Consider the following 22,650-nt stretch of genomic DNA (forward strand, 5'->3'; position numbering starts at 1 on the left):
TTAAATGTAGCTAAAATCAATTGCGTGGAACCACTTACGATAAAAACATTTAGAAAATTCAATGAATTTACTGAAATCATTGAATTTACTAAAAAAAATTATCATAAGTGGCTACATTTAAACAAATGCATTACGTTGAACTTAGTTCAGCGTTATGCATTTGTTTAAATGTAGCTAAAATCAATTATGTGGATCCAATTAACATAATTTCTTTTAGTAAATTCAACTAGTCAATGAATCATTTTTTTCAGTGTAGGAGCTACTAGTGTTCAGTTTAATTAAAACAGAGTATTTTTACAGAGTAATATTGAATATTACTTATGCAGGTCTGCGAAAGAGGTTTAATGCATGTATAGAGTATACTGAGTGCCCACAGCCCTAAACTAAACACAGTCGCCACTCTTCTGCATAATGGTAACCACAAAATTCAAAAACATTACAGAAAGTCTTCTAAGTTTCTAACATTACTGAATATTAAACACTAACATTAACTAACAACATCTTTCCATTTACAGAAAAACACATAAAATAACACTTTAATCCCTAAATTTACCCTCCTAATGCAGTCCCTTGCAAAGCATGCTGGGAACTACAGATCCACTGCCCAGTTAATTGTCTACAAAAATTATTCATGTAGTTTTCACACAAATTACTAAAGTAAACTTCAGTTTTAAATATATTAGGTTGATTGAACACAATTAAATTAAGTTGTGACAAAATATTAAACAATTGTGTTACTTTTGCTTATTTTAATTAATTAAATTTAACAAGTTTTTTGAGTGTGTGATTGCAAAGCAGAATTAATTGCATCATTACTCCAAAAAATAAAATAAAAAATTGGGCAAAGATGCATTTTTTAAATGCATTTAAAAAATATTGAAATGGTTTATACTTATTTATCTATATTTTTTGGAACAAGGATTAAAATATAAAATGTATAAATAAAAGGCATTTGAAAATAGTAAAAAAAATAATGAAGGCATGTTAACAAGTTTCCAAGAGAGTTTGTTTAAACAAAAAACAAAAATGTTGGGAAAAAATGCGTTGGAAAAAAACGCCCATAAATCTATTGGTTGACATTTCTTTTGTTTTGCTATCTTTCTTTTCAGGCCTGCAGGTTAACTGCTGTAGCAGTTAAAAGGAGGAGACAGAAACCAGCCTCTGTGCTGGCTTTAGATGAGATGAGGGATTGTTTCCTTCTTCAGACAGTCTCTTATTTATTGTTGGATGTGATTTGTGTTTCAGGGAATGCCCATGGAAAACTTCTGGAGAACTTCAGATTAAAAGTGACACTAATATGGCACTTGGACCTCAACATGCAGTGCAAGGCCTAGGAAAAGGTGAGCATTGTTTAGACGATGTCTAAGTAGTCTATTTAGACTTGAAGGGGATGTGTGTAATTTTTTTATGTTAAAATACTAGGTTGATTATCTTGAAAAGTGCACTATCAAACAGTGCTCTGCAATATTTCATCCCACATAGCAATGCTGGCTCAACCAATGACATGAGTTTCAAGGGCGGGATTATCAGATTTTCTGACCAATAGCAGATGATGTTTGAAAACTGTTTGAAAACAGTCATTAATTAAAAAATTCTTTAATTCAATTCTTTACTAATCATTACTTTAATTATAAAGTGATGCAGAAATTACACAACAAATCAAAGCCAGATGCTTTTATAAGCCTCTGTCTCCTCTAAAGTGATTAGTAAATGATTACATTTGAATACAACCTTCAGTCTAAAGTACTAATTTAAGGGTGAAAGACAAACCGGTCTATCCGTACATCAATCAGGCAACCCTAAAGGAACAGCAGGTGTCCTTTTAAAGAGAATCAATTCCCCAAGTTTAGAAGATCAATGTCCAATTTAATTCGTCAATGGGCTTGTTTTAATTTCTTTGAAGGTGCCCAGGGCAGGACTTCTTTGAAGCGAAGCAGGATGGGGCTCAAAAAATCAGGTTTCAGACAGGTTTGACTCAAGGTCGATCAGTGTTCTTACTAACGCCTTAGGAGGACGACTTCAGTCATCTCTGCTAATTTCCACGAGAGAACTCTGCGAGGATGGGAATGTGCCCTCTGCTACTGTCTCTCTACCCTTCAGGAAATTGCTTTAATGTTTCATTTCCCCTGACACAGGATCAGAATGAAAAACAGCGAACTGTCCCCTCATCGCTCAAACGAGCAGCGCAGAGTCAACTGGGCACCATCCCAAACCACACCGCTGCCAACCATCTTACCGCGGACCACGTGCTGATGTCAAAAGTCCATTGTCCATAGTTGTAATGGAAAACATTTCAAGGGAGACGTACTGCCTCTCTAAACATTAAAGAACAATGCGCAAGATTTTCCTAACTCCTTTTGAAATTAAAGTGATTGTATGGCCCACTCTGATAAATGATGGTGTTTATCACATGAAAGAGGTTAGCCAATGATAACAGAGCTCCTTTACATTTAGTGTTAAAGGTGCAGTAGCAAAAACATCCTGTTTAATTTTATGGTTTAGAAAAACAGTGCAAAAAAAAACTTTACTAACATAAGACTTGCTATAAAGTGTAGAAAAGCCTTAAGTAAATCAAACTTCTCATTTATTTAAACCATTCTATTACTGTAGACAAATATACACAGTTTAAACGTTTTCTTTTATTCAACAAGGATGCATTAAAGGGATGGTTCGGAGTAAAATCAACCTAGGGTCCTTTGCACCATGACCTCGAGCTAAACACCGCCCAGAAGCCTTTTTTCCCTTGGTCGAACATTATTAAAGTTAGAGTTTATTTAGAAATATCAGCCGAATGGCTTAGTGCAGGCGCTAATGGATCCTAGGCTGTATCTTGTAAATTACGCCACTAATAATGCCTAGAATGGTACCAAACTTCTACAGTAGTACAAATAGGTTCTGTACTCATAAAACAATGCATTGGAAAGTTTGTAAGTACATCAGGAGTTTATTTAAATAACATTTGCCTGATGGCTTATGCTACCGCTAACCCGGACGTCGAAGTCTCTTCAGTGATTTTGGAAAAGCGCGTAAAAGTCCTGGCAGAAAACGATCCTTATGCATCGCTTTCTACCAGGACTTTTACGGGATTTTCCCAAATCACTGAAGAGACCTCGACGTTCGGGTTAGCGGTGTGCTTTTTTTTTGTTGCAGAAACCCATTTCCACTTCAGTCAACTAAACGTGAATCAAACCATTGCTTAGATGTCAAACAGGTTCTAATGAAATCCAGTTCAAATCCAATTTGTATGCTGGATCATCCCGTTTTTGTGTCTATAGCCTCAGACGGGCTGATTTGCACCATTTCAAGGCTGCTTCAGTCACTGCATGCATCTCCTTTCAACATTTAGCCAATCAGAGCAGGCCGATGTGTCAGCATGCCTGCTCTGATCCTTGGTATCACCTCAAGTCGCTCTGACAACTCACTGCGCTTCAGAGGGCTGATTATCCAGCCATAAGAGGCGTTTGCCCTCGCTGCTGGAGACCACGCTTGTCCACAAACACTCAAAACCACACGGTCATGACAGGGTAAAGCAATATAAAACACACAACACATGCGCTGACATTTCTATAGAAAATCCCTCTAATAAAAGCGGATTTCGTTTCAACTTTCTCGAGTTATAGCAGCTTTGAGCCCTGTCATCTTCAAGTATTCGGTTTCTCTGAAATACAGTATTCCTCCGGGTGCAGTGTAATGTCAGTTTGGTGTATAACCAAGACTAACATTTCAGCATCATAATTTATTAAATTGTACAATCTTACATTCAAAATGCTTTGGCTGAACATTCGCTCTTGCTTATATGTTAATCTGGGACATTTTAATACTTAATAGGACATTTATTTGTCATAATAACTTTAACTGAGTATAAGATACTTATCATTTGCATTGAAATCCTTATTTGTTTTTTTTGTGTTAAATGCTTTTCTTTCCCTCAGACGGCTGTTTAAGTTAGAATGCAGGGGAGGTTTCATCTGATTATGTTGGAGACGTTTCTTTTTTTGTCAAAATGAAAGTTTTTCCATATGGCCTCAAACATACAATAACTTAAGCTTAAGGTTCCCAACGTTCCTATCGTTCCCTGCATTCCCAAGGCTCCCTACCCCTATAAAACAGCACAGATCTATTAAGAGCACTTATTTGATAAACAATGCCATGAAGAATTAATGATGCTGCAAATCTTAAGGCAAAACAGGTCATGGGTTAAAAACATCTCATGACTTATGTTTGGACTCAAGGTTACAAAAATTAGATGGGGATAAAATGTTTCATTTTTCATTTTTATTAGGGAGAGTTAAGTTTGTGGGATGTTCCCTGATGCCCTTGTAATGGCAATAAAGAAAGAGCATAATAACATTGTCAGGTGTTTCACTAGTTACAGCTTATGAATAAATGTAAAATAAGCCACAGTAGATATCATTTTCCTATTAATGAACTAATGAGGTGAACTGTAACTGAGCTTACAGTTCACCTCATTAGTTAATTTATAGGAAAATCAGTTACTGATATTTTCAATTTGGTGGTTTAATCTGAGGAAGATTGTGCTTATGTGTCACTACATGAGTTATGGGGGAAGGGGGTCGTTTTAGGAAGCTTTAGATTATGCACATCATGACTGATGTTTTCTTTATTACATGATTTGATTTGAATAACTAACTTGACTTACATCAGTGGAGGTCAGCCTGTAATTCTGACAATTAGACTGAATTTTTGTATTTGACCCTGTATTTTGTAAATTAATAAGGTACAACTCTAGAGAAAAAAAATGACCATCTAACCATCCAATATAGAACACTTGCAGAACTAATGAATGAAAACTCCTAATGATTCAGTTCACTCCTCCGCTCTGGCAGTCTGTCTTGACACTGGCATTGCCATGGTTCACTTCCTGCAGAGATTCTCTCCATTCCAGTTGCTCATGATTATTCATATCACTAAAGCACAATCACAGGATGAAACTGTAAATTTCACAGGCGACTGCCGTTCACGACAAGCTATTTAATGGACTGAGAGAACCTAGTGTTATTATGAGAAACGTTACATGTTACTGCACATTTATATATATATTTTTTTTTTATTCTGCCATTAAAGAACAAAAGCACCTCTCTGCTCTGATTCTTTTATCATCTCATGTATTTATTTTTTTGGCTTTCTGGCACTCTTTTCAACTTCAAAAGCATCTAAAATCATTTTTCTCCAAATTTGGGATCCTGATAATAAATATAATACTGAGAGCAATTTGGTTGAAAGCCTATGAAAATACACTAGAGCCAGCTGCTCGCTTTCTTTTAAAACTCTAGTGCTTTCCACGACTGTTTGCCTCTGTCAGACACACGCATGAACACACACATGCATTAATGTACGCACTCGCATCTCCAAATGCACACAAACACGGTCTCTGCCCCAAAGGTAGTCCCAGCTGGCAGGGATGCAGGCACTAAAAGGTTCAGGGTCCCGAAATGTCCTCAGTGTCCACACACAGTGGTTTTAGCACATGTGGAGAGGGAACAACAGTGCCTTTCAGGCAAAATATCTTCCTTTACCGCTGCCGTTCATGCAAAGCTCCTTCAGGATAGTTAGCGCAATGATCCTAAATACTGTGTACAATCAAAAGTCCCATTCTGATGGCATCTGTTTTCAGGACAAATGACTGTAAAGTAATTCTGGGAAAGATCTGACTGCATTAATTCAGTCACTCACCTTGGCTGCATTCGGGCTGGGCTCAAAGCAAATGCTCTGGATGCTGGGATACACGTCGGACCAGCCTTCCGTAGTGCAGTTCCTGTTAATGATCCCTAGAACAAACAGACATTGCTTCGTTAACAGCCAATCTATCAGACTGATTAATGGCAATTTAGTCTGACAACGAGCATTAGTGAGTGTTTTGGTAGGTAACGCTTCGCAGCATTGCACATCGCAGAAAGACCAGAGATATCTGAGTAAGCTACTAAAGTTCATTATTCAAGAATCGGGCGAAGCTCAACAAAGCTTGCCAAAAAATGTTTCACCCAAAATCAAAAGAAAAAAAAAACACACAATATTTTGCATTAAAAAAAATATCTTTTTTATGATAATTAAATGCATTCTCTCACTTAGCATTATTCTCAAAAATAATGTACACTACCATTCAAAAGTTTGGGATCAGTAAGATTAATTCTATTATTCAGCAAGAATGCATGCAGTGACAGTAATAGTAAAAAAAATATTTAGAATGTTACAGAAGATTTCCATTTCTCAGTTGTGTTTACTAAAAACACTTAAAGGTATAGTGGAGGATTTTCTTTTTCATCAAGACTATTGGTCCTCCTAATTGTCAGTCATTCTGGTGATATGTTTACGTAAGGCCGTCGTACGTGCTTGCAAGTAAGCATGTATGAGCGATGCCGACAGCAAATTGTAAACAGAGCATGCACGAGGAGAACTGGGCTCGTGCATGCTCTCTCGCACACGTTTAATAGGCGTTCCCTCTCGGGAGCAGGTAGAGTGTTGCGCATGTGCAAGTGGAGAGGGCGGTTCTTTTCTAAAATTCGGAAAAATCCTCCACTATACCTTTAAATTAAAATGTATTACCACGATGAATATTTGCATATATATATAATTACTGCTTTTATAATTACAGCTGTATAACTACTTAAGTTATGTTAATGAGAATATGAACTTTTATTAGTATTTTAATAATGAGAACAAGGGGTTTGAATGTGCTTAAATGTAATGATGTTATTAACATTGCATGCAATAAATTATTGGTCCAAAAAAAAAAAATTCTTAATTTTCTTAAAGGAAACTATGATGACTTATATTTTTCCTTTTGATTATAGAGTGAAAAGATTCTGAAATACATCATCGTGTCCAGCCTTTATCTTTAGGTGCAATTACCTTTGCATTTCCATCAACATGGGCTGCACTCACTCATTATACTTGTAAATCCATATGGCACCAGTGATAATGGAATAGTTTTGCACATCACTGATGCATTCAGTCAAGGCTGAGAGGCAGAGGTTGTATTTATGCCTTGACTGTATATTTGTGTTTCATGCACTAAAGTATCTGCGTGTAGGCTTGTTAATCCTCTCAGTAGCGATAACAGCCTCCTACACATTGCACGGCATCAATGACCACCATTACACCTGGAGAAGAGCAGCTGGCAGGCTAACAAAGTGTACATGAACACATTTACACATCAACCAAATATTATAACACCCAAGTCCTTTCCAAGAAAATAAGTAGGCTGAAAGATATATTTTGGAACATCTGATTTAAAAATAGTACTGGCTAGAGTGAAGACCATCTGAATACAGTACTTTAAAGATAATGCATGTTAAAATACTTTATTCTATCCCAGATGAATATGCAGAGACTAAGTTAACAAGCTGTAGGTTGATTTAACTGAAAACTACTGTAAAATTCTGTACATTTGTTATTATATTTATTATATTTTACATTAATTAAAAAATATATTTTTGCAATTTGGTTAAGTAATTTAAAAAAAGTCATAATAATGTGTGTGTGTGTGTGTGTGTGTGTGTGTGTGTGTGTGTGTGTATACAGAGAAAATTCACACTCATTTTTCTAGCATGAATCATTTCTAAACAATATTTAACGGTGATCCATCTTAATTTGGAAGCTATTTTTTTCTTTGTTTTTTTCTTTTTTGTGATTAAAAATTCAAATTATTCAAACTATTTTTTCAGAGAAAGGCCTTGGCTTTTATGCAAATTTAATGGATTAAAAAACAGAGAGAGGACTTCCTCACATCAGAAACCCAACAGACATTGGACTCTATCAGTAGATCATTGACCTACAAAAGACAACTGAGCTAGATAATACTGTATATTTACTAGCATCAATAGTATGTGATTCTAAAAACACTTCAAGTGAAACGACTTCTGATGTGTTACTCAGAGCGACATGCGTATGTTCTATGTATATTTTAGGACTGACAGGAAAGCAGAATGAATATTTAAAGGCATTTCATGTGGCCGAATATGCTGGAGAGCACAACTACATCACTGCAGAGCACTTTGCGAGAGAGAGAGAGAATGTAAACTCTGCTGACATGTATCAACATGGAGATTTATTTTTGTCCATGTCCAGCCTGAAACAAATCCCCCAAACACACACCCACACATGCTCACACACACCCAGCCATGCAGATCTGAACATACGTGCGTACAGGCACTCAAACACACACACAGGCCTAACAAAAGGGTCTGTCTGTACAAACAGACAGATTCAAGCTTTATAAAGGTGCTAACTAACCCATCTTTGAAAACCTGGTCCACCTTATTCGTCCTATTCACAGGCATCCGCTAATTTACGTCATCATGTGAGCTCTTATCTTGAATTCAAAATGTCAGAAGGGTAATCAAACATGTAATTGTCCAGAAGCATAAGTGCTTTGCGGGAGCACAAAGCGGGACTGCTTTGCTGCTTCTCACTGCCATTCAGGGACACAAATGCAAAGGCGCAGAGCTTTGTGCTGGCAAAAGCCTGACAGACAGCTACTTTCCATTTTGAGCATGGCACATCAGTCCAAAACCCTCATATCTAACATGACATCAGCAACTAAGACAAGAAGAATGCTACATGTGGGGTAATTTTGTACGTCCTCCAAAAGGCTACTGTAGAAATGACAGGTGTGCTGCAGTAATGTAACACGGGCTTTCTTTCTGTACAGTGTACAATGTACTTTTTTTTGCAAATGGCTCATGTATACACACACATATTTATATACACACACACACATAAACATATAGGATCATGTGACACTGAAGACTGGAATAATGGGTGCTGAAAATTCAGCTTTAACATCACAGGAATAAATTACATGTCAAAGTATATTAAAATGTTTGATCTAATGGAGCCTTGATGAGCACAAGACACTTCTTTGAAAAACAAGAACATTTTATAGTTCATTTATTATAAATATAGATTTTTTTTAGAAATGGTAATTTCACAATATATTGCTCTAAAGCCATTTAAAAGATAATACTGCTGTACAACCCCCAGTGTTGGGGTAAAGCTGAAGGTGACAAAGACATTTTGCAAAGAAAGGTATTCATTTACTTGTTCATTTCTTACTGTTAATCTCTCTCTTTATGTAAATAATTACTTTTTACACAAAATATGCTTTTTTGTCTTTATACTGTTAAAAACCTCTTGATTTTCTCCTGAAACATTAAATTATTACGTCAAAACAAAAATGTTTAAAATATAAAATAATGAAAGAGTAAAACATATGTTTTTGCACTTTCTCTCCCTAAAACTGGGCCCCAGATTGAAAAGCCCTGATGTAACGTATGAGCTCTGCCGAGGAAAGAAATGGGAAGATGAACCATTTACTGCCCACACAACCCCAATGCACCTGAAACTACCTCATACAATGAAAGAAGGTGATATATATACACTCACCTAAAGGATTATTAGGAACACCTGTTCAATTTCTCATTAATGCAATTATCTAATCAACCAATCACATGGCAGTTGCTTCAATGCATTTAGGGGTGTGGTCCTGGTCAAGACAATCTCCTGAACTCCAAACTGAATGTCAGAATGGGAAAGAAAGGTGATTTAAGCAATTTTGAGCGTGGCATGGTTGTTGGTGCCAGACGGGCCGATCTGAGTATTTCACAATCTGCTCAGTTACTGGGACTTTCACGCACAACCATTTCTAGGGTTTACAAAGAATGGTGTGAAAAGGGAAAAACATCCAGTATGCGGCAGTCCTGTGGGCGAAAATGCCTTGTTGATGCCAGAGGTCAGAGGAGAATGGGCCGACTGATTCAAGCTGATAGAAGAGCAACTTTGACTGAAATAACCACTCGTTACAACCGAGGTATGCAGCAAAGCATTTGTGAAGCCACAACACGCACAACCTTGAGGCGGATGGGCTACAACAGCAGAAGACCCCACCGGGTACCACTCATCTCCACTACAAATAGGAAAAAGAGGCTACAATTTGCACGAGCTCACCAAAATTGGACAGTTGAAGACTGGAAAAATGTTGCCTGGTCTGATGAGTCTCGATTTCTGTTGAGACATTCAGAATTTGGCGTAAACAGAATGAGAACATGGATCCATCATGCCTTGTTACCACTGTGCAGGCTGGTGGTGGTGGTGTAATGGTGTGGGGGATGTTTTCTTGGCACACTTTAGGCCCCTTAGTGCCAATTGGGCATCGTTTAAATGCCACGGCCTACCTGAGCATTGTTTCTGACTATGTCCATCCCTTTATGACCACCATGTACCCATCCTCTGATGGCTACTTCCAGCAGGATAATGCACCATGTCACAAAGCTCGAATCATTTCAAATTGGTTTCTTGAACATGACAATGAGTTCACTGTACTAAAATGGCCCCCACAGTCACCAGATCTCAACCCAATAGAGCATCTTTGGGATGTGGTGGAACGGGAGGTTCGTGCCCTGGATGTGCATCCCACAAATCTCCATCAACTGCAAGATGCTATCCTATCAATATGGGCCAACATTTCTAAAGAATGCTTTCAGCACCTTGTTGAATCAATGCCACGTAGAATTAAGGCAGTTCTGAAGGCGAAAGGGGGTCAAACACAGTTTTAGTATGGTGTTCCTAATAATCCTTTAGGTGAGTGTATATATGATTTACGTACATGATTAAAAATATATCCCTCTGAACACTGGGTTGAGAAAGTGCAATGCGTTTGCGGAGGAAAAAAACAGCTGATAATATCTGGGGTAACAGCTAATGGAGCATAAATGTTGCTGATGATGATGACAGTGATTCATCTGTGAAAAGTTCAGCCATACATTAGAAAGCTTGATTGGAAATGATAATCGTGTGCTATAAAACCACAGGTCAGCATGTGTTTCCAGATGTTCTGGGCTAATTTGGCTCTGTGGATATCCTCTGTGGATATCCAGCGGCACCATGTGTTCATGTGTTCCTGCATGACCTCTCTGTGCCAGCAGGTTAGAAAGGGCTGGAAATAGACTGATTGGGGAATCATGGGCTGTACGTATACTCCCACACTCTGGAGCTTGACGGACAACTTCTCTGTGGGGTAGAACGAGTGTGCTGGTTCTGTGCCCTCGGCTTGGGTCCACGGGTCAATGAGCATGTCCGAGCAGAAGGGGAAAGACATGATTCACTCAATCCAGCCTTCAGTTTACTCCCTTACTCATTCATTTACTCACACTCACAATCACGTCAGCACAATTCACTCTATTACTTTACAAAAAACTAGCCCTCAAATTGAAAATAATAGCAGCATATTATTGTCATATCTGCTTTGTGCACTTGAGAGCTGAACTGATTATAAACTTAAGGTTCAAAATAGGGGTTTACAGCCTAATGCCATTAGAGAACCTGTTTAGGTTCCTATATACACTGGTGAGACCCTTTGGAGAAAATCTTTACACCTTTTCATAAAGTTCCTCTCTTGAAAGACTGTCAACTTTATGTTGTATGTTGCCCCAAACGTAACCCCAAAAGAGAAAGTTTTTAAATATATATTGAAGGTCCTTTAATACAAAATGAGATATACTGTATGAGGTATCTTCAAAAGGGCATCTAGTGGTTCTCCAAATGTGGTTCTGACTTTGTAAAGACCAATATTACACTTTTTTTTTTTAATTATCAGTATCAACCGATTTTGGATCTCCGTATCATGTTAAAATGTATAAATGACAGTTTGCAAATATTAAAGTAAAAATTACCATCTCTGGTGAACAAACTTTTAAGGGCAGCGGGGCAGGTATTGACGACCACCTCTCCAAAATCGGCATGGTGCCAGCAAGAAATATTGTCCCACATCCCCTTGCAACCTGTAAGGACGTAGACATAGAAAACAAAATAAAAGCTCAAAACATTTTGTGCAAAATATGCTGAAATAGCAGAACTTTCAACAAAAGTTACCGCAGCACTGCACGTGAGAAACTTGACATGTGTTTGACAGGAATCTGGAAACATTTAGGTTAAGATAAGATCCGCATTCATTTACCAATGTTCTTGACAGTCTTTTATGAGTTGAGTGTATCTGGCCATTTTTTTCTCTTGTAACCTAACACACCACAAACACTGCATGGAACATGCATTTAATTTGCCTTTCATTTAGCAGTAAAGGTACAGTACAACCAAAACAAATACAAAAAAGGAGAAAGTCATTGAATCTCTTGAGACCAGCCCACAGGGACGGGACAAATTCCAGCATCTATGGTCAAATTAATGTTTTGTGAAGGTCTGGACATAAATAGAAAGATGGTCAAAGAGGTTTGAAAATGACATCACACCCCCATCCATCGTCATCTACAACTCCAAACACTTTCAGAAACGGCACAGCAATGAGGGCATGTAGTTCTTTCTGTGTACTAAAGGGATATTTCACCTAAAAAAATGGTATACTGGAATACTATATAGCACTTGAACTTGAAATATAATGCATGAGTAATACTTATAAGTTTTATTAGAATTTCATGGCGCTTTTTGTCAATTTGGAACTTGAGATGCCAATTGCTCAATCTATATATGGAAAAGAGTAACCAAAATAAAATATTTTACATTATAACATTTATTATTATTATCAATGTTGAAAACAGTTTGCTGCTTAATATTTTTCATAAAAACATAATACATTTTTTCAGGATTCTTTGATGAAGAGAAAGCATTTATTTGAAACAATGTAAAAACAAATCTTTACGGTCATTTTTGATGCATCCTTGTTGAATAAAAGTATAATTTTCTTTTAAAAACAAATCTCATTGACCCCAAATCCTTTTAACAGTATTGTAAAAAAAAAAAAACGGTTTTGTGTTCAATAGAAGAGTCAAGCACACAGGTTTGGAACAGCTTGAGGGCGAGTAAATAATGACAGAATTTTCATTTTTAGGAACAATTAATTTAAACAGCTGTGTCTTCTCTGAAACAGCTGGTCGGTTCTGAGGGAAAATAAGAAGTCTAAACTAAGAGAAAACAGGTCACTCACCAAGCATTGTTTAAGACACAGTAAACATTGCTTCTGATTGGTCGGCGCTCAGTCCACTTTGCCCTTTTATGAACAATCAGAAATCTGGGATATATTAAGTGGCCCAAACCGTTTAGTTTTTTTTTCGCAATCATTTCCAGAGGGACTCGTCAACCATTTCACCCATTCATTGGTCAAGACCTGTGTGTATTTATTGCCAAATAATTACATTAATTGGAACATCTGTCCGTTGATGGACACCATACAGCTGTCATCAAGGCAAACAAAGCAGTGTTGTTCCCACACTTCTGATTTTGTTCTAAAGTGGATGCAAAGCATGTAGAACAACGCAAAACCAACGTGCAAAAATAAAGAACAGATTGTCTATGATTGCACATTGATTACACCGATGTAGGCTTCTTTTGTGTTTAAATGTAGTTGTTTAAAATTAGAATTGTCACATAAATAAACAAATGCCAAATATGGTCCCTGACAGTTATTGACCGCGGGCTGTATGATTACGGCCAATGACCAGAGATGATACGAGCTGGGAAAATGCAGAAGAAAATATTTAAAGGCCCTTTGAAGCATAGGCATCCGTAACACAAGTCATCACTAAAACATCTGGGATCGTAAAAGCTTCAAAGTAGGATCTGAAAGCCCTCATCATAAAACTATGAGTATCTTTATCTTCTGTTACCTCATCCAGACTCACTTAAAAGGGTAGTTCACCCAAAAATGAAAATTCTGTCATTAATTATTCACCCTCATGTTGTTCCAAACACGTAACACATTCGTTCATCTTTGGAACACAAATGATGATATTATTAATGAAATTAGAAAATATGCCTACAAAAATATGTCATCCCTGCACCAAACTATCCTATCACATTCAACATTGACCTTAAAAGCTGGAGCCAAAAGCAACTCAACCACTATCAGCCAATAGTAAATGTGATTCTACATCTGCCAGAGCATTGCTACACACCAACAGAAAAACAATGAGACATTAACTGATTATGTAGGACAAACAATGTGGCGAGAGCTCATTCAGATTTCTTTCACTGTAATGTTTGTGGGGAACATGATACAAACACACATAACACTTTCATCTTACAATGTTTGCCTAGTGAAATGCAGTTTCACGTTCTGGCCATCCAACATACTGTACACAACAGATGCTGTAAGTGGATTTAGAAGATGATGTAACGTGCATGTGCACACATACACGCACTAATACATTACCTTTGGTGTTTGCAGGAAAGTCGTCAGCCAGAATGCCCGAACATTCCTTCTCGGCCATCTGCAGCTCATACAGAAAGTGACAGTTTGCATGTCTCCCGCTGACCTTCAGGGGCAAAGGAAAGAAAATCAACCGTATGATCTCAATGCTACTGTCATCCAAGAAGTGAAAAACATCTCAGTCAGTGTTGTTTTTGTATCGCTGAGATATATTATTATAGTTTATAATACGATTTCAAATTAGTTTTTATTTTTATATTTTCCAATTTAGTTGTGTTTTTGCCTTTTTTCTTTTTTGTCTAGTTTTTATTCCTTTTTATTTCAGCTTTAGGGGTCATTATGGGGTAAAACAGTAAAACATTTATGAAACATAAAACAATAAATTAAACAGCAAAAATACCAAAATATTTATTTTGACCAACAAATATTGCAATTAATAAAAAACATTTAAAAGTAGGACAACTTAAATCTACTCAGTAATATATATATATATATATATATATATATATATATATATATATTACTGCAACATTTCTCATATTAATTTACTTTAATTTAATGTACAAAAATAACATTATATATATATATATAAATATAATTTTTCAGTTTAAGTTATTTTTGTACATTAAATTAAACCAAATTAATATGAGAAATGTTGCAGATAATGTTTTTTTTGTTTTGTTTTATTATTGTTTTAGCTTTAGTAAACTAACCCTGGTCTCAGTGACAATATATATTTGCATAGACATGCACCGCACCCTCCAGCTTATTGGGATCTACATAAACATCATGAGGTTTGTCACCTGAAGGCAGTGCTGAATTGCTAACTCAGTTGAGATGGCTTTCTAGTGACATCATCTGAAATGACTGATCAACACAGTTGGATTCAAAGCTAGCGTGATCAAAGAGCGGTCACAAAGCCTGTTCAACTGATGGACTAAAAATCCTCTATTATAAGAACTATAATGATATCAAGGGAATTAACCAGAGTCACATGAAGTCTTCGGTTAAAGATCTCATCGGCTGGTGCTCAGTCATGGATAGTTTTTGCTTTATAAATGTGGGGGGAAATGCTCTAAAATCATTCTGAAAGCACAGGCAGTTAGACTTTAAAATCAGAATTTTTAAAATACGATCTAATACATTCTATTTGACATCAAAGATCGTAAGAATATGTATTTTGATACAATTATTTTTAAACCCAAATGTTTCAAAAACACAAGGTCACCTTGTACGTCTTACGTGTTTGCGCTGCGTGTGAACTCTTAGTCACTTTGGCTTTGGGTTTTTTCAAGTGAACAGCACAGAGACAAATCAGACCAGGACATAAGCCTAAACTTTAAGTCTGTCATTGCTCATCTCTTTCAAAATCTTCAGCTACATCTTTGACGAGAGTCCTCAGCTGAGCAGAGCTTTCCATTCTGTATCACAACACAAGCTAATGATATGAGTGATTGTATCAGGATTATTCTGGATCATGACAGTCAGAGCAAACGCACGCTGGCTGAGATTAACTCAGGCTGAGAGCAATTACAGTCCAAAACAGATTTGACATTCTCACTTCTTTTTTTCCGCTGATTTCTCAGCTTCCACTGAGAAAGAATGGATTCAATGTGGATTACCAAAAGTCTGAATCCAAAACATCTCAGCATTACTAAAAATATCCAAATGAGCTTCAAGAGTGTTCCTTTTGCACATCTTATTTTAATGAGATTTGTGAGAAAAGTGCATCACATGCATCCCGATAGTGTATTGCTCCGGTTTAGCAGACTGAGTCTCGACAGCAGTCGGTCGCCAGGGCACATATCTGACTCATCCTTCTGCTTCATGGGAATTGACATGTTTTTCAAAAATAATTTGTTGGGAAAACGAATAGCGGCTTCGTAGTTGAAAGGGGAGCATCTGGTGCAATAAACATGTAAAACACTTCCACCTGAGAATGATGCTTTCTAAACTAAGTGACGGGGATGCAAAAATGTCAAAATGAGATGAACAGGTCAGATAATCAGATAAATGAAACTTATCAGAGTTCTAAAGGATGTTTCAAGTAAATATGACTAACATTTATAGGAAAAGGTCATTTTAAATACCATATAGTCAAGTTAAGTTTTTCAAGTTAATTTCTCTCACTACTATTCAAAGGTTTACTCACCAAATCTGCATTTATTTGTTAAAAAATACAGTAAAACATGTGAATATTATTACAATTTAAAAAAAAAGAACTGTTTTATATTTTAATATTTTTTTCAGCATCATTACTCCAGTCTTAAGTGTCACGTGATCCTTCAGAAATCATTCTAATATGCTTGATTTTCTGCTAAAGAAATATTTCTTATTACTATAAATATTAGAAAACTGTTGTTCTGCTTAATATTTTGTTGACGAATAGAAAGTCCAAAATAACTGAATTTATTTGAATATATATATATATTTTTGTAATAATGTAAATGTCTTTACTATACCTTGTAATCAATTTAACGTGTCCTTGCTGAATAAAGTATGAATTTCATAAATTGACATTTTCTAATAACAGACCACGTCCTATAATGTGGTTATTACATGGGATAAGCTGTCACAATGAAACCTGCTATTAAACAACCTATTATTGTTTTTTCAGCAATATTTAAACAGTAAAACATTTATGAAACAATAAATTCAAAATATCATGGTTTTGACCAACAAATATTGTAATTAATCAACAAAAAACATTAAAACGTTTAAAAGCCGTAATACAACCTGAGGATTTTTAAATCAAAAACAACTACTCATAGAGAACCCAAAAATGTGACTTTTTTTACTCTAAATTATATTATAGCCCTTGTGATTCGCCCCGGTCTGTCTCATATATATACAGGCAGAGGTTGAAGCGGCAGCATATCCAGTGCATTTTCATCTATAATAAAAGTGATCTTGAATTTCAGTGTCAGTAATGTCACTCAGTCACACTATTCTGTTCGCAACATCCTTTTGCACCCTGCTGTACTACTGTGCATGTGTGACACACTTTCCTGCTCGCTCATGTTTAAATCCCACTGGAGTTACTGCAGCCACAAACTCATTTCCATAAGTTGTTTTAGACTTAGACTACAGATTTATTCGAAGGTTATGGAGGAAAATTTCCTTTAAACGAAACGTAGTCGCTGGTCATTTATGTTCACGGAAAACGATGACGGATCACAGCACAGACAGCTTCTGGATCGCGGGTGGTCAGTGAATAAAATGCACTGAAATGTTACACAAAAGTGGTGTGACCGTTCAAGTTTAAACCTAACATGACGAACATCATTACCATCTCTTCTTTGGCTTGACAATTTGCTTTCGTGCTACTATGTTTCTCTTCTGACACAGTCAAGATGATTTAATCTGCAAGAAGTGAATCTGGACTCTGGCAGTCCTTTACTAAACTGAAGTGGGTCAGCTGGAAAGCATGAAACTTTGCAAATGTCATCATCTGATTAAGTGAGAACGTGTGGTTTCATGCTTACGGTGAAAAGCAGTTGTGCAACTGTTATCAGTTTGGAAGCCAACTTTCCATTTCTCACACTTGAAGTAATTAACGAGAATAAGAAATGCATTTCAAGGTCAAAAGCGTCCTGAGATTTTATTGCTTTGTTTAAACAGTTGTGCTCCACACAAAAAGCTATGTTATTACTATCATAAACAATGTGGATTTTTTTAGTTTTTTTGTGAAAATGACTGCTCAAATGATTACTCAAAGTATTTAGAAAAATATCTTCTGGATTATTGTCATTTTTTGCCTAGCACAGGTTGGGGAAAAAGGTTAAAAATACTGTTCTTTCTGCCACTAAATTTTTCATCACCACAAAAGCCTGTCACATAAATACGATACAATACCATCAAACCCCAGGAGGACAAGGAGTAGTGAAAAAAAAAAAAAAAAAACATTAAATGTCGTTGCATGAAATTGGTCAGGGATTGAATGGATTGAATTCTAATAGAGCACAACCACACAACTTCCTCTCCGAGCTTTGATGGGATCTCTGTGTAATATGTCTTCAGTATCTGAAGATACCTCTTGATCCACGGATTGAAAACCTAGTTTTAGTGGCTTTTGGGGGCAGATATTGCATGAGCTTTACAAATCACTGCAAATTAAAAAAAGTAGTACAACAAAATTGTTATTTTGTATAAATATAAACATTGCAGCACACAAAACAATTACGCTTATGTGCATTCTCAATACTAATCCATGACAAAGACTGTAGTGGAAAACACATCAAGGACAGTCATCTTGTACCGTAGTCCCTGTATAAGACATACTACACAGATATATATGCTACAATTGAACATTTCTGCAGCATATACTAAGATTGAGTTTGTGTGCATCTGTGCCTCTGGGGATGCAGCCATATGGACACAGAGTGTTGATCTTTAATTAAGGTCATAAAGAGATGCTCGCTGATCTACAGGATAAGTAACTGATAAATGGACTTTTGAATAGATAAGCTTAAGCTTATTTAAAATGAGATTAAAAACAGGGCTCGTAAATAATAGCTTATATAAGTTTATATGGTGCATCGCTTTTCCAGCAATATCCAAACTATTTATCTTTGACATTGGCATTTACACTGATCAGTATCTTTTCCAGAAAAAAATATCTACACAGCCTTAAAACAAGATGAATTTACCTTAGAAATACAACTGCATAAGATAACATATCGTAAATATTAGTGCGCTTGGTATTTTTGTGTATTTTCTAACAGCAATTTTTTGCCATATATCCAAAGGTTTAACTTTTTTTTTTTTTTGGCTTTATAACTGTAAAAGTGCATTAGGAGACCAATGTTTAAAAAGTACTTGTTTGAGGAAAACAATTATAACTGTAGCTGCTCAAAAAAGCATATAGCTTTTAATTTGTCTGCAAGCCACCAGCTTTACACTGCACTGCAAGAAATTGAGTAGCTCTTGCCCTGATTAATATTTACGTGAAACCCCTTTGGGCGAAACACCTGAATCACCACAGAGAGCCTGTCTAGAATAGCCCTGACCCACTTCTCTTCAAAACATTGTTATGTTCTCTTTTTAGCATATTTAAAAGACTCATTTAAATTGTAATTTAATTTAAATATGTATAAGAGTGTCCAGTACAAGCAGAAACGTCTGAATGACTGAAGGTTAAGAGATTGAAGGTTGATGCAAAGTGAAGATCAATAAGCCAATAGAAATTAAGCACTTTTAACACTAATGGCTGACATTTTCTGAGTTACCTCAGTTTTTTTTTTTTCTGACTTTTTGCATTAAGAGGAGACTGTGGCATCACACTTTCTCAGGTAGGCCTATATGTTTATACATTATAAACATACCGTACTAAAAAAAAAAACTATTGATTACTTGGTGAATATTAACGTTGGTGCCCAAGAAAACAAAGATACAGTTTATTGAACACATGTTGTCCCCCCAATAACTGGGGATGTCGTAATGGGGTTTATTGTCACATCATAGCTTGACTTTAAACAGCCTATTTTAAGCTTTTTAAAAATGATTCATGAAACAGTTAGTGTTAAAGGTAGCCTATTTGTTATTCTTCTGATAGTAGCTGGCTTTGACATGGTTTCTATCTAGTCCAAGCTTGGCATTTGTGGTCAGGTTGGTCTGACCAAGCATTTTTCAATAATGGCTCAGCTGGCAGTCCAGCGGGTCTGAGATCAACCTGGTACCAATAACAAACCATCAATTATGTTCTTAAACCAGCTTGACCACCATAAGCTGATATGCAAGTTGACAAAATGTCATCAGTTTTAGAGCAGAAAAGTTTTTTGTACCATTTTAATCGCATCAAATACATTTGATATGTCATGATTATTTATTTAATATATCTATATAATTCACAATTTGGGTGACACTTTAGTTTAGGATCCAATTCTCACTACTAGTTGCTTAAAGCATGCATATTACTAGGATATTGGCTGTTTATTAGTACTTATAAATCACATGTTAATACCTTGTTCTGCACGACGATATTCTACCCAGTACCTAAACTTAACAACTACCTTTCTGAATAACAGTAATTAGGAGTTTATTCAGGCAAAAGTCGTAGTTAATGGTTAGTCAATACTGAGAACTGGACCATAATCTAAAGAGTGAACATAATTTGCATACAACTATAAATATATGCTAACTAAACACGTGACAATTGACAAACATGTCCTGAGAACAGTAGTTCAACCTCTTAATTTAAATATTCTATCATTATATAGCTCTTGTCTGAAACACGCTAGCGTGGTTTTACTGTTGTTTACTAGCTGTAGCTAAATATGATAGTTTTGCGGACACAATTCACAGACATTGTGATTGTTAAGGGCTGTGAAGATGGAAATGGTTTGAAACCAGCATACAAAACCACAACTAAAGAAAACTCGCATTTGATGTGATTGGTTGTTGTTTTTTTTCACTCTAAATCCCATATTTACTGAAAACATTTTGACAGTTGAAACCCGCACACCTGAGGCGGAAAAACTCATAACTACCGGTGCAGGTACTTACCGAGTGCGCGTGCCAAACTAAGAGAAGAGCCAAACAGTTCACGAGGTTCATGTTTATTTCTTGCTGGTTTCATAAATAATATCTCGTTAGCATAAATTCCAGCCAGTCCTCAGTATCAAGAGTGAGAAGTCATGCTGGAGGACAGAAGAAAACAAGCCACTTGCGCCAAGATGTCCGGTGAAAACACTTCTGAGCGCGCAAAATTAGTGTGTAGAGTGCAGAATGGATGAGCGCGTGAGTGCGTGCGCGCGCGCTGAGGGGAGGCTGTTGATTCTGTTCCTCCTCCTCTCTTGATCATCAGAAGCGCCACACATCTTACAATGCCAGCACTTGGATAGATATTTCACTGGCATTCATTTCAAACACTTTGAGTGTTTATCTGCTTTGAGGTCACTCAAATTGGGGTGATTTTGCTGATGGTGGGCTATGATGGGGCTAGTTGTTACTACTATGATTATCACTAAATCACTGTCTGGCCACAAACAAATTGATCGAACATTTCCACTGCCCAGGAAAAAAATGTTTGGGTCACTGATCACATGTTGGGCTTTTGAGCCAACATGCCCCAATTTAAGTTGTCCCAATAGAATCAGCCTTTACTGGTTTTTCAGCAACATTTAAATAGTAGTAAAGAATTGTTTGAAATAAAAGACTTGCAAAATGTAAAAGGTACAAAAATATCAAACCATTGTTTTAGTCAACAAACATTGCATTTAATACATTTATAATATTTAAAACATGTTCACTGTAAAAAAATATATTTTTTTAAATGTTACGACAACATGTCTTTTACATTGCTTTAACTCATCAAAATATGTTACGAAATGTAAAAAAAAAAAAAAAAAAATGTTTTATTGTAATTTAAGTTGAAATGACTGAAACATTCAGGTTGATTATAATTAAAAATTTTACGCAGAAACCTTTGTTTGTGTTACAACTTGTATCAAATAGCATGTCCTATGGTAAAGACAGAATTTATAATTATATTCTAATTTAAAACCAACATACAAAACCACTCATGGGGCGGGGCCCAGTGCAAGTTGAGGGAAACGGGGGCCACCCTCGGTTGGTCCGTTCGCATACGCCGCGGGGCCCCTAAAGCGCGGGGCCCGATGCAGACGCAGCAGTTCCATCGCCCTAAGGATGGCCCTGCACTTACATTTGTGTAAGTGGACTTTTGACCACCATATAAACTTTAAGCTCAATGCTATGAAACTAAACAACATCTGGGATTGAAAAAGCACAATTCTAAATTAGATCTCTGGAGAGAAGAACATTCGGGTAACAAGCATGAAAATGAGTGTGAAAATAAGATGTAAGTGTGATGTCTCTCTTGGATTCTAACAGGCAGAAGAAGTTGCAATGGATCTTTTCACTTCTTTAATTATTATTATAACTCAAAAGACTTTGCTGATTAGTTTACCATTAACTTCAGAAAATAAACGACCTTCTGCCTCCTTAAAGAGGAAGTCTTGTGGGCGAACCTGTGAATAAACTGCTTACTAAGACCCTTTTATCTATAATGTCAAACCACAAGGTATGTAGGTCATATCATAGATGTGATATATAGATAGAGTGACCACATACAACAAAAAGTGTTGTTGTGTGTATAGAGGAAACATTGCACCTTTTTGTGCCTATAGTTTTACTGTTTTTTTTCAACTCACACTGCAATTCTTTGTTTCACACTTTATAATTGGATGCACTTGATACATTTTATGAGTAATCATTTGATAAAACTGTCAAATGCAGAAGTCAGTAGAGCTAAACGGCAGCTTAATGAATAATAACTTTCTCAGCACTAAACGGCAGGAAGTCACTTCATTTAGCATTGTGTTTGTCCTTTGTCAGTTAATGTGACTTTGTGAACATCATGTGATGGAGTTTGGAGACAGATGTGGAAATAAGTAAATTAAGGTATGGTATAGAGTGTATCAAACAGAAATATATGAAAAAGAGCTGCCTTAACT

General features: G+C 36.3%; 1 protein-coding gene across 1 annotated transcript in view; it reads right to left on the reverse strand.

The window, feature by feature from the left end:
* The window catches only part of vipr2 (vasoactive intestinal peptide receptor 2), a 33,919-nt gene extending 13,025 nt beyond the window's left edge, over positions 1 to 20,894 (reverse strand). Inside the window, exons 1-4 of the mRNA XM_084398137.1 lie at positions 20,681 to 20,894; positions 14,180 to 14,282; positions 11,691 to 11,798; positions 5,695 to 5,789 (exon numbers count right to left, since the gene is read on the reverse strand). Of these exons, the coding sequence (XP_084254263.1) occupies positions 5,695 to 5,789; positions 11,691 to 11,798; positions 14,180 to 14,282; positions 20,681 to 20,731 (357 nt within the window). The 5' untranslated portion in view covers positions 20,732 to 20,894. The remainder of the gene's footprint in view (positions 1 to 5,694; positions 5,790 to 11,690; positions 11,799 to 14,179; positions 14,283 to 20,680) is intronic.
* Between the last annotated feature and the right edge of the window lie 1,756 nt (positions 20,895 to 22,650).

Source organism: Rutilus rutilus (assembly GCF_951802725.1).
Source record: "Rutilus rutilus genome assembly, chromosome: 24".
Taxonomy (NCBI): domain Eukaryota; kingdom Metazoa; phylum Chordata; class Actinopteri; order Cypriniformes; family Leuciscidae; genus Rutilus; species Rutilus rutilus.